Source organism: Phyllostomus hastatus, unplaced genomic scaffold, assembly GCF_019186645.2.
Source record: "Phyllostomus hastatus isolate PE091 unplaced genomic scaffold, TTU_PhHast_1.1 phas_contig_159, whole genome shotgun sequence".
NCBI classification, from domain to species: domain Eukaryota; kingdom Metazoa; phylum Chordata; class Mammalia; order Chiroptera; family Phyllostomidae; genus Phyllostomus; species Phyllostomus hastatus.
In genome coordinates this window covers 6,299,755-6,318,969 of record NW_025333640.1, presented here as the reverse complement: position 1 = coordinate 6,318,969, position 19,215 = coordinate 6,299,755, and the positions used below count along the sequence as shown (strand labels likewise).

Genomic DNA, 19,215 nt, shown 5'->3' with positions numbered 1-19,215 from the left:
TGGCCTTAATAGTATATAAATAATAATAATACACAAAATAGTTAGCATACAGAACCCAGTAAATGACAGCTTTAAAAGGGCATTAGGGAAGAGCTGCAAATTAATAGAGCTGTAGAAGGCCTATTTGATGGGCATGAGGAAACCTGCTAAATTCCCTGTTTTCAAATGCCAAGTGAGGAAGTCAATGGAAATGAGGTTTTAAAAAGCAAAATAAAACACAGATGAATCTCAAAATCAGCACTGCTGGGGTGAGAGAAACCAGACATAAAAAAGTGAATACTGTATGACTACCTTTATATAAAACTCCAGAAAATGAAACTAATCCATAGCAACAGAAAGCAGATCAGTTGTTGGTTCTTGGAGCAGGGAGTCAACAGAGTCAACAGGGTGAGGCTTTTGAGGTGATGGAAATGCTCTATCTTTTGATTGTGGTGATGGTTTCACAGGTACACACATCTCTAAAACTCATCTAATTGAACACTTTAAATGAGTTCAGTTTACTGTATACAAATTATACCTCAATAAGGCCGTTATATAAAAACAAATAAAAATCTTAGTATTTTTCAAAAAAGCAAATTGCCTTGACTTTAACCCTACCAATTTTTAACCTCAGCAAAATAAAAATTAAATGAGCTAGCCTGAATACTATAAAGTTGAGAATATATAAAATAAGCAATATTTTCAAAGCACTATGAAGTAGAAAAAGGATCTTTACCTGATTAAATTTTAATATTCTTATTAAGTACTTCCTTAAATAGTAATACTTCTGTTAACTAAATTAAGACCAGGTATAGGAAGTTTACAAACTGTAAAGTAACTTTCTGAAATTAAATTTCTGGTTTCTACAACAAAGGTACACAACATGGAACCTTCCATTCTTTGTTCAAATTCAAATCAACCAAGCCTTTGTGCTCCCAATCTCTTTCTTCCTTCAAATTTCCATTCCTGTTTCCATAGGAACCTGCTAGCTGACAAGCCTTCAAGCATAGCAACAGCAGAAGCTTAGCAAGGGGTGTGAAAAGGGGAGAGAGTCAAAGGCCAAAATTTGACTCATGAGAATCAGAATTCCAATCTTAGTTACTCTACAAAGGGTCTGGTAACCATAGAAATAGTATCCTAATGGGTCTGGGAATATTATGACTAAATTCACTAAATGTGAAGCCAAATGTGGAATGGCCTTGAAAATTAAAAAATGGTCTTCACTCTACTCCAGAACCAAATTAGAAAAATGCAAAAAGAACTGTTTAGAATCATCTTAAGTGATTAAATATACCTTTTAAAACTCCTTGTTTTGTAACAATAGAATTTCAAATGAGAAAAGGTCCAAAAGTATAGTAATTATTTTGTCTTACAAAAAAATCTAGGTTTGCAAAATACCTTTACTCCCAATAGATTTCTTTTATAAATCTTAGTATTTTAAGTGTCTCATACCACCATATTAAATATTTTCCAATAGTCTTTTAGTCAGTTGGTTTGCAGAAATATGCCATTATCATAGGAGTATATTTACATTAAGTCAAAGGCAAGTCCCCAAAAACAGTTCATAAAATTTGACTTTACTTTAGGAAGTAAACTTTAACATTTCAAGTATAAACAATTGTTAATTGTGGTCTGTCTCAAAAGATAAAATTTTACAAACTAAATTCCACCACACCTAGTAAGTTAATTGAAAATAAGTTTTTAAAAGTATTCCTTTAAAGTGATTTGCAACACAAGAGAATCAATTAAAAATTTTAAAAGCTGCTATTTCCCACTAAAAGTCAGAAAAACTAAATGCAATTAATTCTCCATTACTTGTGTGTACATTTTCAATTTAGAAGCTTCTTAATTTCTAGCTGGTTTCCCTGTCACACAACAGAGTTGGCTTCTTAAGCCAACTCAATAAATCGTTTGTTTAGGGAAAAAATACCTTATTACTAACAACCTAAGCAAAAGATAATAAGTAAATTTGCTCAATAATGCATGTATTCTTAAGATATAATCATGTGTTTTGAGAATATAATCAAAGATACTTCATTTCCTAAAAAGACTATCAAAAAATGTTAATAATTACTGTTACATAGGTGTGTATTATGCCGCTCCCTTAAAAAAAACTTTCACAGCCCATTCAAATATCATCTGCAATGGATGCCTTCCATATATGAGCCTTCTCTTTTGAATCTCCTGAGCACTTTATGACTTTATGGCATTTACTAGGTTCTTCCTTAAGTTTCAGTCATTCAGTCAAAATACATGCAATAAATACTAAGTCTTAGGCACTGCAACTGGGAGCTATTCCAAAAAGGACCATTGGGTTTTTAAAAATAAAGTTTCTGTACTAATTTTATTCTTTTAGAAGCACAGTGTATTTCTTACAGAAAATCAGAAAAAAAGTTAAATGAAGAACACAGAAAACATGAATAAATTGTACTAATTCAGGAGGAACCACCCTAGCCTTGGGAAAAGCCTTTCAGATCACCAGATCTACATAAACACACATATTTTTTTCTTCCACAGAAGCAGGGTCATACCATAGATAATGTTTTGTTATCTATCCCTACTTTTTTCCCTACTTATTAATGTATTAAATACAACTGTTAGAATTTTGACAGGCAAAGATGTAGAAGAGAGTATTAAGGCAAAAGGAACATGAAAGGTCTAGAGATGTGAAAATTGGGTTGCTTTATTCTTTAGCTTAATTACACTACTTGTAAGTGCAAACACATATGTTGAAAGCTTGAAGTAAAGACCAAAAAGGGGTGGGGGGGGGCAAAGTAAAACACCAAGTTCACAATAAGTGATAAGTGGTGTCCTTGGTGTTGGTATTACTATTGTCACATCCTTACCAAGCACACTACTATTTACTACCCAAGGAGATTAAGTGGTTAGGTACAGCATCATAACCCTAACAATAACCATAACCATGAAGACTACCACCCTTTATGGAATTCACAGTTTACAAAATTCATTAATTCATTCACATATATATTTAGCAGTTACTGTGTGTGAGGTACTATTAGGTGCAGGGCATACAAAGGTAGATAAGGACAGGCTCTGCTTTCAATAGCAAAAAAAAATCAAACAACCCCTCAGTAGGAACTGAATTCTAAAAACAAGAAAGGACAACCTCACATCCATTATTATGATAACTACTATCCAGGAAAAAACAAACAAACAAACAAACAAACAAAGTGTTGATGAGGATGTAGAAAAACTAAAACCCTTGTGCACTGCTGGTAGATATGTAAAATGGAGCAGCTGCTATGAAAAATGGTATGGTAGTTCCTCAAAAAATTAAGAATTATCGTATGCTCCAGGAATATCACTTCTGGATATATACCCTCCAAAATTGACAGCAGAGACTGGGACAGATATTTGTTCACAGTGGCATTATTTACAATAGCCAAAAGGTACAAGGAACCCAAATGTCTGATAGATGAATGGATAAGCTAAATATGTGATATATACATACAGTGGAGTATTATTCAGCCTTAAAAAGAAAGAAAATTTTAGCCCCTGGCTGGCGTAGCTCAGTGGATTGAGCGCGGGCTGCAAACCAAAGCATCACAGGTTCGATTCCCAGCCAGGGCACATGCCTGGGTTGCAGGTCATGGCCCCCAGCAACCACACATTGATGTTTCTCTCTCTTTCTCTCTCCCTTCCCTCTCTAAAAATAAATAAATAAATCTTAAAAAAAGAGAAAATTTTGACATGTTACAGAGATGAACCTTGAACAGATTATGCTAAATGAAATAAGCCAGTCACAGAAAAGACAACTACTGTATGATTCCACTTATATGTGGTACACCAGGTAGTCAAATTCAGAAAGGAAGTAGAATGGTGGTTTCCAGGAACTTTGGGGACAGGAGAATGAAGAGTTATTGTTTAATAGGTGAAGAGTTTCAGTTTTGGAAGATGAAAAAGTACTGGAGAAGGATAGTGATGATGATTTCGTAACAAGTGGATGTACTTAATGACACTGAACTATACACTTAAAAATGGTTGAAATAATACATTTTGCAGTATCATTTAGTCATGTATATTTTGCCACAGTTGTAGAATAATTTTGTGAGTAATATCTGTTAGTAGTACTATGGAATATCCAGGTTACATTGTTAAGTGAAAAAAATAAGGTAGTGAAAACAAAGTATAACACTGTATCAAAGAAAGGTGAAAGAATATATAGACAAATGTTATTAAAACATCTACATATTATGTTTATAATTTTTAATGGAAGTATACAAAATTTTTTTAAATGACTACCTTTAAGATGAAACATGAACACCATTAGAAAAGCCAGAAACTGGACTTGACTTTTTTTTTTTTAAGATTTTATGTATTTATTTTTAGAGAGAGGGGAAGGGAGGGAGATAGGGAGAGAAACATCAATGTGTGGTTGCCTCTCACATGCCCCCTACTGGGGACCTGGACCAAAACCCTGGCATGTGCCCTGAATGGGAATGAAACTGGAGGCTCTTTGGTTCGCAGGCCGGAACTCAATCCAGTGAGCCACACCAGCCAGGGTATGGACTTTTCTAAATGTACCTTGTTCTATATACAAAGTTTTAAAACATAATTATATAATAAAATAAACTCATCCTCAAAATCAAAATGAAACATATAAACCTAAATGTGTAATGAGTTTAACCACACAGATAAGCATTTTAAAACACAATATTTGACTGTACATCTTTGGTGAAAGGCGTCCGTAAGCACAAACAGACATACCAAAAAAATCTTAAACTGCTATCAGTAATCATATTGTTAGTAATAATATTGCAATTATTCTGAAATTACAAATATACACTGTATGTGTATAATAAGGCTTCATTTTAAAAAAGAAACAAAAATAAAAATTTAAAACTGTGATATTATTTGAATTGAAAGTATCAGTATAAACTTATGATGTAGTTCTTTAAAAGAAAAGTACTTCTAGCTCTGTCCATGAAAAGGCCTAAAAATGATTAACCTAGTATCAATAGGCTTAGCACCCAGATATTGGTCTCTAAATATCCTTTCCAATTAAAAAGAACCAGTGCTTCCTAGCTAAACTAATGGCTCAAGGTGTGAAAATTAATAAAGGAAACCTCAATTAAAACTGGAGCTGGGAAGGCCTATTAGAAGGAGCTCTCCAGTATTATCAGTCATAGCCAATTATGCCAAACAGGGAGACATCAATTACAGCATCAATTAATTCAGTTACAGACCCCAACCAATTGGAAAAAGGGTACCTGCAGAGTAAGTACATCTACTTTACTACTTCAGCAGGAGGAAGGTTTTCTTCTTGCTCAGCAATTGCACCAGCCAATGGAAACACTGCAGCTCAACCAATGAGAAGCCATAATCACCTATAAACTCTTAACATTGTTCCTTGCTGATGACTTCCTTGCCATGCACTCCTTCCATCTTGTATAAGCCCTGAGAGTATCTCTCCGCTTGCTAAATAAGATGTTGTCCTATTCAAGAATTGTTTAATAAAGCCAACTAAGTTGTTAAACTTACCTAAGGTTTGTTTATTGATAAATATTTGAGGCAGAATTTTATGAAATAGACTTGGATCATAAAAGAAAGCAAAGAAGCTATTAGAAACCACTAGAGTACTGTAAAAAACACTCAGGAGCTACCTTGAGGAGGCTCCCACCACCAAAGATGGAACAGATTGAACCCCAGTAAGAATTAACTGCAATGAGCCCTGGCTGGTGTGGCTTAGTGGATGGAGTGTCAACCTGAGAACCAAAGGGTTGCCGGTGTGATTCCCAGTTAGGACACATGCCTGGGTTGCAGGCCAGGTCCCTAGCAGGGGGAGCACAACAGGCGACCACACATTGATGGTTCTCTCCCTCTCTCTCCTCCCCTTCCCATCTCTCTAAAAATAAAATCTTTTTTTAAAAAAAGAATAACTGCAATGAATTGAAACACATCAAATATGTTAAAAATCCATGTATTCATTAATACTTAAAAAAATAGAAAGATTTCACTGGTCCCCTTTGAAGATCGACTTATCCTAAAAACTAATAAAGGAGTGCGATCAAGTATTGAATATTTATCCTGTTTTTCTCATATAAACTACACATAAAAGTAACTCAGTAGTCTAGTAGTCAAAGAGAAAAAGTGCCTGTTTATTTTTTTAGAGATTTTATTTATTTACTTTTAGAGAGAGGAGAAGGGAAGGAGAGAGGGAGAGAAACATCAATGTGCAAGAGATAAACTGACTGGTTACCTCTCTCATGCCCCCAACCTGGCTCGAAACTCAGGCATGTGCCCTGACTGGAATCAAACCAGCAACCTTTTGGTTTGCAGGCTGTTGTTCAATCCACTGAGCCACACCAGCCAGGGCAGTTCCTGTTTATAAAGTATTCCAGCTGAGAAATGAAGATGACAAATTAGAATATCACCATTTTGCAAACTCATAAGAAGATAACTGAACAAGGAAGTCATCAATGACTGCTAAAATTATAGAATGACAATTCATTATTATGTACCTATCAAGTGCTCTCCCCGACCCCTGACCCCCCACCCCCCAAAAAATCAAAGGAGACAAGAGTAACACCACAAGGATGCAATCAGCAAACTGAAGACTGTGAGAAACTCTATAGGGCAAACATTTATTACAAAGAAAAAGGGAGCAGGGAAAGGGAACGAGAAACTATAAATTAAAAAGAGACTTTTCAGCCCTGGTTGGTGTGGTTCAGTGGATTGAGTGCCAGCCTGCGAACCAAAGGGTTGCTGGTTCAATTCCCAGTCAGGGCACATGCCTGAGTTGCAGGCCAGGTTCCCCAGTGAGGGGTGCACAAGAGGCAACCACACATTCAGGCTTCTCTCCCTCTCTTTCTCCTTCTCTTCCCCTCTGTCTAAAAATAAATAAGTAGAATCTTAAAAACATTTTTTAAAAATAAGAGACTTTTCAATTGATTTGAAGTCAACTACAACAAAAATGTGAAGCACTGAGTAATTTCTACATAATTTGGTATTTGATATCAAGGAAGTGATAAAGGTATGGTGTTTATGTATTTTAAAAGAGTCCTTACTTCGTAGAGATATTGGGTTGGCCAAAAAGTTCACTTAGTTTTTTTCCATAAAATAACACATTTTTTTCATTTTCACCAATAACTTTATTGATTTAGATATTTTGAGTATGTCAAAATCTCCCACGTGGTATAACATTGATTGTTCTCAATTAATGTCTTAATTTTATCACTATCAACTTCAACTGGTCTACCCGACCATGGACCACTGTCCTGCGAGAAATCCCCAGCACAAAACTTTGAAACCACTTCTGACATGTTCCATCAATCACAGCACCTTCTCCACACACTGCACAAATCTTTTCTTCCATTTCATTTGCATTTTTTACCTTTCCTCAAATAATAAAGTGTAATATGCTGAAAATGCTGGGTATTCCATCTTCAATATTAAAATGGGTGCACAAAAATTCGCCCGTTTTGCTAAGTTTTTTTAAATGCATGCTGATATGACAGCTGTCACAATACAATCTAACAAAATAGTTTCTAATGAAGTTAAAGACAACTAAGCGCTACTAGAGCCATCTTATGGGGGAAAAAAACCCCAACTTTTTGGCCAACCCAATGTGTATATGGAAACATTTATGGATGAAACTATGGTGACTGTGATTTGCTTCAAAGTAACCTAGTTGGGTATGAGGTCATAAATGAAACAAGATTAGTTATAATTTGATAATTTTTATAGCTAGATGATGAGTACATGGCATTTATTATACTATTCTATCTATATCTTTATATAACTGAAATTTCCCATAATAAAAAATTAGAGAAAAAAAGCTAAAATTTGGGTTTGGATAACTGGGAGACTGGTTCAAACATACTTTATTTTTAATAAACCATAAAAGACACCAAGGATGTTTAGGCAAGCTTTTAGTTCTGTGTTCCCAGTGGTCTATCCCGTTACAGCCAATTTCCCATGTTACAGAAAATCTTTAATGAGAATGACAAAAGAAAACAAAAAATGGAAGCAAACACAAATTATCCTAGGAGTTTTTCCTCTAATTTTCCTATAGAGGTTCCGTGTCTTAAAAAAAAAAAAAGAGTAGACAAGCAATCAACCTCCTCAAGAGATTAGGGTGACAGGCAAAAAAGGATTCTCTGCATTCAGAGAACACTTTAAACTTTTCAAAGCTCTTTAATATACACATGACTATATCATTTGATCTTAACAATAACCTTGTAAAATGGACAGGGGAAACTTCACTTCCCAGAGGAAACCAACACAAAGAAGTCACAAAACTAGTTAGTAGCAGAAAACAAGTCTTCTCACCCCATTCTTGTGTTTTTTTTTTCACTAACTGTCCCCTTCCTATTCAATTTAGTTATTCAAAATGGGAATAAAGGCTGCTCAGATCTCTTGTATTACCACTGAAGTCACAAACATCTGATAACGTGTGGGTTGGTAAAGATAGTTACTGACAATTTGTTGTCCATGCTATAGCTCCCAAAAATTTACTTAGTAATTTGGACAGCTCAAAATGGCTTGAGACACCCAAGAGTGAGAAATTCTTTTCCTATCAAAAGCCACTGATACTCAAAGGGAAAAGAAAGTCATCAAGTTAAGAAGTTATAAAAATTTAGTGTATGTGTGTTTGTGTACAGATGTGCATGTTCTGGAAGGTAGGGTAGAGAAATAAACATACTAGCAAGGATCCTCTTTTCCAACTTAATAAATTGGCACTTATCCTATTATTTACACATGTCCCAATTTCAATAGAAGTGTAGACTCAGAATCTCTATATACAATAAAAGAACATCTAACTTGTTGATCACAAATAATCAAATTTGAGATAACCAGATCCTGCACTTACTCTCATCTATGCATCCTCGCTCACTCCCATTTACTATCATGTTGCATGCACTTATTCTGACTCACCAAACAAGAGAACAGGAATAAACAAGGCAGTCTTGAAGCCTGGGCCTGCTAAAAGATGCTACACCTAGGAAATCATCTTTCAAGTCCCACAGTGAATGCTTAAGTGTTTTGGGATTACCTGCAGCAATTACTGTACTTGCTCCTGATAAAAGCTGGCAGACATGTATCCAAAGTTCCTAGATGAAGGGTGTCATCAGTAGATTTAAGCCCTTCTAAAGACCCAAGTATTCTCACTTCCATCTGAAAGTATGCTGTACCGACTGCTGAGTCTTTTACTATTACAGAAACTTCACACTCTCAAACTGTCAGATGACTCTGTCAGTGTAGTATCAATGTCCTGATATGACAACCATGCTACAAGTAACTATCCCCAATATTATTTCAAATCACTACAGCCTTCTCTTAGAAAGTATTACCCACTTAGGTGTCCTCCCTAAGACCTGTGAAATCCAAACTGAAGTAACCTCACTGCCAATAAAATATCTAGACAACATGAGCTTATTTGAGAAGAGATAGCTTAACATATGTATCATCTTTCTAGTACTTTCTCTGTAGGATCATTTAGAAATGGAAGTTGGAATAGAATTGACATTTGTGGATCCCCTATTGTGTGCCATGAATTGTGGTAGCTACTTTATAAATCTCTCATTAAATCCTAACAACTCTTTGTGATATTTTTTGTCATTAATGTCTTTTTACAAGTGAAGAAATGAAGACTCAGGGATATTAAGTGACTTAAGTCCAAAGTCTTGTATTTACTACATGGCACAGCCAAAAGGTGAACCCAAATCAGTACAAATATCTTTATGACTCGCTTCTTACCACTTTATTTGTTTTCCAAAGGAGTTGAACTAACTTGTAATGATACTAGAAACAAGGGTACTCAACTTCAATTTTTTGTGTAAGAAAACTGATGGCTTTAACACACAACAGGACTACCATGCCTGGAACCAAATTACTGTATTAAACTAATACCCACACTCATATATCCTAATCCGACAATCTGTATCAAGTCTCCCTTTACTAGTAAGGCCTTGTGTGTTCAGAGGAAGAGCAGAAAATGTTTTGTTCAACCTCTGTAACATCTTCAAATATTTGGAGTATGTAAGATACCCTTCACATTTCTAAATCTATAAATAATAATCTTTCTACAAATTTCCCCAGGCAGATTTTATGTTAGCCTACTTGGAAGAAATAAACCTTTGAGTTATATTATAAAATGAAGAATTTTGCTGAAAGCACTGTAACAATGGATTAAAGACTAAAGTACAAAACATTCTCTGTAAATTATATGTATTATATAGCCACATTAATATGAGAATATGGGTAAATGGTAAAGGCTATCGCTTTTAGAGTACTTACTATGTGCCAAGTACTTTATACACATTTTCATTTTGTACCTTACAAAAGCTTATGAGTATTAATTCCATTTTACAAGCAAAGAAACTATGGTAAGACAAGTTCACATAACCTGCCAGAGAGAAAGTGATAGAGCTAGAATTCAAAGCCAGGTCTGTCCAAATACAAAACCTATGCTCCTTACTGCCACCATCTACTGCCTCCTTGTTCTTATCTGGTGAACATATCCTTGTCCACAATTCTAAAACCAGTATAGAAACACATACATACGTATTAAATGTATTATTAACTATATCCATTAATTTGCCATAGTTTCTAAAGTAAAATTATTAAAAGTGTCAAAAATTACTATTAAAAAACTTGAAGTAAATTTTCATAAAATCCTGAGAACTAAGAACAGATAATTCACACATCAAAAAAATTTTTGTTGCTTCAGTTATTGTTCTTAAAAAAAAAAAACACTGATGTAAACATGATAAGGCCAGGAAATCATTTTAAACATTTAAGAAAATTCAAATATTATAAACCACTAGCCTTAAGGCTGAACAAAAGAACTCATTTTTCAAAATCATGTTACCATCAATACTTAATGATTAAATTATGAATATTATTATATTTAAAGTTTTATTATCAGCCAAATTACAAAAAAGATGTGATCAAAACTTGGGCAATTTTAAACATCTAAATGGCTATTCTCTACCATGTTGTGTTTCAAACTTCTTTATAAAAGTATGTCTAAAAAATAAGTCAGGTAACATTCCCCAAAATCAATTCTTCAAACTGTTAAAAGTCTGAACCTAAATACAGAACTTTTTAATGTACAAGATATAGTTTAAAATAACATATTCTTTCCCTGTTATTTATTAGACACATTTATTAGATAACAGGACAATATAAGAATCATTTTCTAAGGTATGTCAAAGAATAGATTATCTTACCTCCATTGCTAGAGCTGCTGTCTGTTGGTCATAATGATTCAGAAGATTAGGCATGAAGGTAGTATTATAAGGCAAATCTTGGCACATCCTCAAAGTAATAGGTTCACAAGAAAACAAACTGTGCCCACTTATATGCCCCACAAACATAGTCAAGGGCCAAAGACAGGAGACGATCCAACTCATAGCCATCCTTCTTGGATCTGAATGAGATTTGGATGATCAGGCCTACTCAATGTGTATTTTAGGTCTCTGTACACCTGCAGGTCTCAGCTTGAAGAAGTACTTCTTCTATCTCTTACTATTAAGTTCTTCAAACAGTTAAGTACTCTTTGCACTGTCAGAGGTTTGTTAGTTTGGTCTCACAAAAGGCATTTGTTTTTGGTTTCACAATACAGGAAAATGACATCATCTTGTCTCTTCTTTTCATTTTATTACATAGGGCACATTTGGCCAATATATCAAGTTGATCAACCACATTCCCAAACAATAGATTCCATCTTAGAAGAAGAGCTATTTCTTCCTTTGATTGAAATATCTGAAAAGTATTTTTTTAAAAAATGGGAGAAATTAGTTATTTCCTCTCAAAGTATTGTATACGATATAAAATTTTTGATGAGCTCAATAATGTTGCAGGATACAAAATCAATATACAAAAATAGTTGCATTTTTATATACCAACAATTAACTATCAAAAAGAGAAATAAACAACCTTTCATGAGAGATAGCACTGACCTAATAGATAAGATACATGGTATTTCATAAAGATATAGTATAGTTTTTCTACGTTATCATTTATGGTATAGATATGTTATAACAGCATTTAGAATATAAAATAATATTAAATGGCAACTGTAACTGACAAATGTTTTTAAAAACCAACATTTAAAGGCAAATTTTCTCCCTTTAGTTGTTTATATAACATATGGTTTAATTTGTCTATATTGATAGCAATTTTCATTTACCACAAGCTGTAACTGATCCAGTTTGGAAAATCTTCATGCTGTTATCCTAAATTTTATTTAAATAGCTGCCATACATATAATCTAAGCTATTGAATTTAAAATTTATTTTATGTGTTTTAATCATTAATAGTGCATTTTTCCATTAACTGATTTGGCAAAAAGTATCTAAAAGAGAAAATATAAACAAAACAAAAAAATAATGGATTCGAGCCCCTTAGTAGCTGTGTGAATGAAAACATCATTTAACTCCTCTGAACTCAGAATGTTCTTTCTGAAAATATCACCTCTCTAACAATAATGATATAGAAGTGAATTATAAGGGAATGTATATAAAAGTATAAATGATAAAGCAGCACTAAACATTAGATATTTTTTTAACTGAATTACATTTTATACAAAGACTACCTTTATCAACCAATATTGGTCTGGCAAATAGAAAGCTCTAAAAGTAATATCAGGAAATTTTCCCAACATTGCATCGTCTTTTTAGATAGCACAAAAATTTAGTACCACACACAGATGCAGAAATATTTGATCAACAAATATTTCATTACACACAGCCAGGCAGCAAAGAATAGAAATCATCCCTAGAAAGTCAAAGCAGGATTGAGAGTGGTTCCCAGTTAGTTTCTACTAAACTTCAGAACCTTTGACTTGTCCCTACTTTTCTAGGGGCAAAAACACTTAAATCCCTTGGGGGGTGGGGGATTATGGGTAGGCTGGAAGGCAGGTCTGGTAGGAAAAGTATATTCTAAGTTATAATACTTTCATTTGGTTTAGTGAGGTTAAATTTGCTTGTATTTCATTTTATTTTTGTTTCATGTGCACTGAATATTTCTGTGTCTGTTGTAGAGAGCCTAGTTTGGGAAAACATGAGAAATTCAGGTTGACAAATTCTCAGAGACCAAGACAACTTAAATATTAGGGCTTATAATAGCTTACACCTTGAGACCTGGAACTGGTTTGCCTTAAGCAGGACAAGAAACTGTCCTGTGTGCACTATCAATGATTGGGAGCTCTGCATCTCAATCTTGAGTTACTTGGCAGAAAAAACTATTTGGAGAAAGTAAAGGAATGACGGAATCTTCCCAATTTCTTCCTTTAGAACGTGGTCTTGAGTAGTGGAAGAAAAAAGGCAAGTCTGTGACCTCTAGAATTAGTGACACTAAAGTTTTGACCATTCCCTGCCCCAAAGGCCTAATCTCTCTATACCAAAATCTCTGAATCAGAAATCTTTGTAAGAGCCGCTTGGCCTGCCATATTTTCTTTCCTCCTTCAAGCTGGCCCCAAAAATATGATGTCTGGCTATAGAAAAATGATATTAAACAGTCATTTATATTTAAGCTTAATGACTATGCTGCACAGTAACAATTATGCATATCATTAAACATGTGTCAAGTAACTGTTAAAAGCTTTATTTGGTTACAAACATCCATATAAGTTCAGTCTTTGTAGTTTGTTGCTTATATATCATGTCCAGCTGCTTGCAACTAAAGAAAAAAATTAAAGGGAACATTGCTCCCTATTAAATATGTATATAATAATAAGAATTTCAAATATTTCACTGAACAAATCTGTTTTTTCAAGAAGTGATGGGTTTCAAATTTATGGTTCAAAGACTACCATATAAAACTTGAGGAAGACACAACAATACCTTGTTGGGTCTTTAAAACTAGATGAGACATCCCTTTAACACTTTTTCCTATTCCATCTATTTTACTTGGTTTATTCTCAATTATTCCATTTGTCTAATTTGGAAGTAAAACTTCCCACCATATTATAAGCTTCCTTTATGTCCTAAGAAATCCATATTACCATATATCAAAACTTTTGTAAACTCTATTATATTAGGGTGGGTCAGGACAATAATCTTAATATATCAAGGTTATAGTTTATGATTACTGAAATAAGAAAAAAGTCAAATGCAGTGAGACAAAAAAATAAGAAGTATAAAAATATTAAAGAATTTATATGTCCCCAAATCAGAGGATCTCTAATTTTAATGTGTAGGAAATTCATGGATTCTCCCCATAGCTCTAAGAAACCTGAATCTCTATACAGTGGCATGCATTCTAACGATTGTCTCAGGTACTGTTACAAGTGCTCCGTAAGTCATGTTTTAAGATATGCTATCCTGAAACAGAATAATTTAAGAAAATGTAAGTATATGTGAATACAATTATATGCTTAGCAAAAATAATACATAAAATGAATTTAAAAAATAAAAGCAGCTAAAGAAGAATACTTTAATAGAAAGATGAGAAAAGGACATGAATTTACAGAAGAAATATAAATAACAACACATAAAAATATATTCAACTCAACTAATAACAAAAAGCACAAATATGAGACTTTTCAATCCTGAAAAAAATCATATCACCATCAGCTGTATCAAATGGTATACACATCTTTAAAAAAACTTTGGCTGTGTATTTCAAATTACTCTTCGATAACATAATGAAATATCTCCTTCTAATCAGGATCATGTGGGTAGCAAAAGTCATTTTTCAAAAGGAAGGGTCATCAGTAGAAAAGCTGTAAGTTGAGGCAGACATACAGGCCATGGAGAAGATTCTGGACCCAAAGAGATCCCACCAAAATACAGCAACTCATTAAATAAAGGTTAACAGTGGTTTTGACAGTCTTATTGATACTATATTTTTTACTAAAAAAAAAATCTTCAGAATTTCAACTGAGTAAAGGGACCTGCCAGGTTAACGCAACTGGAGTGAACAGCTTTAAGAGTCAGGGGCCAGCAAAAAGTGAGTGACATGGCAACAACTTATTCATGCCAAATGAATAAGGGGAACCAGGCCCTGTGGGGAACCAGGCCCACTCACTTCTCCACAGTGCAATATGAGATACTTGGAAAACTAATTTCAGATTAAGTTATTTGATTATCGTTCCATCAGAAAACAGAAAGGACGAGATACATCCTAACCTACATTTTAATTTTTATGAATGTGTAACATCAGGAATCTGATATTCCCCAATTAGCAGTTTTCTTTTGATGATAAAAAGTAAAAGCCCTTAAAATAAGTTTAGTATTTGTTCTGAAGGACAGCAATAAAGGGATACAACCTTGGAAAGCTGTCTTCCCAGGCTGGTTGCAAAGCCAGACCCAATGAACAGGAGGTGGCAACTGTGAAGAGAAAAGCAGGCTGAATCCCAGTAGAAACAATGACAAAAGTGGGCCCTGAGGGCTTGTCAGGAGGGTCCTGAAACAAAAGATTATGTTCAGCAATTCTATTCCAATTTACACTCTGTACAGAAAGTGATCCCTTTCATCATTCTCAGTTTAGATTTAATTTTCTTGACACCCTATAAATGGAGACAACATTTTGCATTTCCAATACAGACATACCACCTAAAGGATGCCTCACACACAGCAGCTCTACAATGAAAACAGGAGGAATATTCTTCATCTTTTTTTCAGAGTTTTCTAAGAATGCATTGCAAGAATTCGCAATGAAAACCTCTAACAGTTTCTTCTCTCAAGGACATTCACCTTGTTAGAGACACAAAATATATTCTTAGACCATACGTACTGCTCTAAGTGTTACATTCCTTTTCCAAAACCCATGTGGTCTTTGACCTTTTGTTTTCCACGTCTTATTCTTTAAAAAATAAATTCATTCTCAAAATTTGCCACCTTGTTGCTAAAAGTTCATACAGCTTCCTATTTAATTCATAGGGCCTAGATTCCTACTAATCTCAGAGTATCTATTTTCTGATCTTTCTTACTTCATCTAATTTTTAAAGTCCATCTTGTCATCTGCTGATTAGAACAAATAGACTAATCTTTCAATGTGTTGAGTAATGGGGATTAAAAAAACATGAAAAATAAGTCACCCAAGTTCAAAATTAAAATGAATGGTAGGCATCAAAATCCAGTCCATTTTACAAATTATAAATTACCTTTAAGACTGAAAAAAAGCAGCTCTTTTAATACTAACCTGAAAATAAAAGCACAAAGTTAAAAGATGGCCAGACTCTTTAAAAAAAAAAAAAAGCTAAAATTCTGACCCAGCTTCCCTGTCCAATTAATATCTGTTCATCAGAAAATTCTCTAATATCAAGTCCCCAATTTTTTTCCCTTAGCAAGCTTGTATGGTTTATATACTTTGACTATAAAATTATTTCAGTAAAATTTAGACACTAGTATTTGTTCTTTTTTAAAGGCCACTAGCCAAGTTATATTCATCTCAAACTTCATTTGCAATGTACTCCTTGGATCCACCCAAACTGTCAATACTTGTCAGCATAATGAATTGGAAAGCAAAGAGAGAAGTTCTTTTTGACACACAATCAGTTAAAACCCCTTCCTAGCCAGTAAAGAGTTCTCTCTTCAAACATTTATTCCTAGGTGTATGGAAATGTCACTATTAAAAGTCTTCCTTTCCTCAAACCCTGCCACACATCTTTTCAAAAATCTACACTAAATAATTTCTCCAATACGTATTTTCCAAACCATTCTTTTTATTATTGCTCTTAGTGGGCAGCTTCAGCTTTAAGCACCTATAGTTCTCGAGTTTTAGGGATAAACGAGTTTTGAGGCCAACACCACTCTCCCTGGTAAAAGGTGGTAGAGATGTGGCAGGAGCTGTTTCCTGACTCCTAAGGAAAATAAAATCGATAGCAATCTAACATCAATAAACTAATACGCTTGAAGCAAGTTTTGAGGATAAAATCTTATGGTTTTCCTAACAAACCATAATGTTATGGTTTGTTAGAGTACATTTATGTTGGGTAGAGAAATTTTTTCCTGTCAAGAGGGAAACAGGGAACATATTGTGAGTTAAAAATCTGTCTCTCCTTCCCCAGTGAGAAAGCTTTCACATTGTAGTATACAAAGAATGTGAACTTTACTATTCAACTTCCCTCACCCCCTCCCTACTTCAAATATCTCAATCAAGACCCCCCTCAAAAATCCTCCTAAATGTTCAAAGCACAAAATAGAGCTCCAGAGAATATAGCAGCTAAGATGAGGAGTCTACAGTCCATTCTCCTCTTTCTATTAATGGGAGAGTGTTACAAATTTTGCGGAGGCGTGGAGGCAGAGAATGCTAGCGGTGGAGGACAAAAAAAAAAAAAAAGGAGGAAAGAGAAGGTAGGATGATAGGCTTAATGAATTACTTGTTTTCCTGATAGTTTAAGGCATTTGGTGGGTGGAGGAGGCACATGTTCTTTCACTAAATAAAAGGCAACATGGTAAGAGAAAGGCTGCATCTTATTTATATTTTATCTTCAGCTCTATCAGCGCAGTTAAGCTTTTACACCTCTTTCCTACTTTCCTGTCAATCTTTCCATCTTCCAATCTTTCTATGTTGTGGTTTGGTAGTTGAAGTAAATGCTTTTTTTTCCCCCCCCTGGGGGAAAAAGATAGTATTGATTTGCTGAAAAGTAAGGATAGGAAGCATTACTTGAGGAGTAATTGCGCCTTAATAACAGAAGTAAGGATTTATTCCTTAGATTGTCAGCACGCCACTAAAAGCTACAAGAAGGCAAAAGAGGGAGGTAACATCCTCAATGTCAGGTCTTTGTTTCCTTGCTCTCATGCCACTGGCTTTGCAAAGTGACCCAGTCCCCATAAATGGACATACAGGTCTATCTAAACTACTTCTACAAAACAAGATTTTGTTCGGATACTTTTATGTAGCAGTCATTTGTAGAGCTCCAGTCTGTTCCGCTGCTGCCTCTCCCTAAATCCAGCAGGGAACCGAAATTCAGATTTTCCTTTAGCCTGGGCAAGAAACCGCACCTCTTGTATAGGGTAGGTCTTCTTCAACTTCAGGTGTACTCCTCTTCATAAATTAATGGCATGTGGTTTTGCGGGCGGGGGGGGGGGGGGCTCTTTCTCTTAGAGGAGGCACCTAACTCCAAGACAGCAGAGATTTACAAAGTCTCTAGGAAGGTGTTAAAATGTCTCGAACCACTGTAACAGCACCTTTATTCCAGAGGCCATCTACTAATTACCCAGCAGCACCCATGCCGTGGGAAACACACAGTATAAAAGGGTGCAGCGGGGGGAGGCATGTGGGAAGGGAGAGCGACTTTGCAAACTGATGGGATGGAGGGGACAACTTTTAGGGTGTGGAAACAAGAGGTCAGGCAAAGGCTGAAACGGAGTCCCGGCAGGGGGGAATTCTAGCGTGGGTCTCCGGGTCGCCCCAAGGGCCCGGGGCGCCGAAGCCCTCCGCGTATTGTCCTCCCCGGGCTGGCGGCCGCGTCCTCCACCCACGCTCCCGGCGGGCGGGGAGCGCCGCACGCCTCCGCGGCGCCGACCCGGGCAGCGGGCTCCGGCTGGGGGCTCCGGGCACCGTTCCCGGTGCGAGGGTCTGGGCCAGGGGAGGCGGCGAGGGAGCCTCGCTGCACACTCGCACAGGTTGTCCAGCGCGAGCTGAGGACAGAGAGGGTTAATAATCTCCCCGGGCATCTGTCCACCTCAGCCCCCGACTCGGCTCCTCCGTATCCCCTAGGTCCGCCGTCGATCCCGAAAAGCCCCTTTGACCCCCCACCACAGCCCGGCGTCAACAGCTTTTGTTTTGGCCGCGACGAAAATAACGATCCCAGAGGAGGAGGTGCCGGGGCTGCTGGTGGCTCTTCAGCAAAGGGTTTGAGAGGAGCGGGCAGCCGCGGCAGCACCTCGTCGTTCCCCACGCTCCCCGCGCCCTCTGCCCGCTAATCCGGCCGGGAGACCGCACGCCTTGGTGCTCACCTCACACTGCGAGGCCTGGGCTCCAAAGGGCGCGGGAGGCTGCAGCGCCGGCCGCGGACGGCCACCGGTCCCTCAGGTACACGGAGCGAGCGAGGGAGGACCGCCGGCGCGCGCCTCGCAGCGACCGCGAGTTTTCACGAGCGTCTGGGCGCGCGGCCCGGGGAGCGCGCCCGCGCGCACACGCACGGCGCAGGCGCGCTTTGCACGCTCGGCGAGCGCTCCCATTTTGAGCCCAGCAGCGTGAGGCCCAGTCTTCGCGCTTCGCTGTTTTTTGCCTTAAACCCTGAGTGAAGCCTTGCGCTGCGGTAACCCCGCGCAGTCGTTTTCAGCTCTGCAAGCGTTGTTAGTAAATGTGCCCAGC

General features: G+C 36.5%; 1 protein-coding gene across 3 annotated transcripts in view; it reads right to left on the bottom strand.

Annotated features, from left to right (window-relative positions):
• The window catches only part of FZD3 (frizzled class receptor 3), a 67,259-nt gene extending 48,284 nt beyond the window's left edge, over positions 1-18,975 (bottom strand). Inside the window, exons 1-3 of one of the 3 annotated variants that reach the window (XM_045831855.1) lie at positions 18,855-18,975; positions 15,218-15,278; positions 11,175-11,709 (exon numbers count right to left, since the gene is read on the bottom strand). In XM_045831855.1, the coding sequence (XP_045687811.1) occupies positions 11,175-11,363 (189 nt within the window). In that variant the 5' untranslated portion in view covers positions 11,364-11,709; positions 15,218-15,278; positions 18,855-18,975. Of the gene's footprint in view, positions 1-11,174; positions 11,710-15,217; positions 15,355-18,854 lie in introns of all 3 variants that reach the window. The other 2 variants (XM_045831856.1, XM_045831857.1) reach the window with 2 other exon arrangements.
• Between the last annotated feature and the right edge of the window lie 240 nt (positions 18,976-19,215).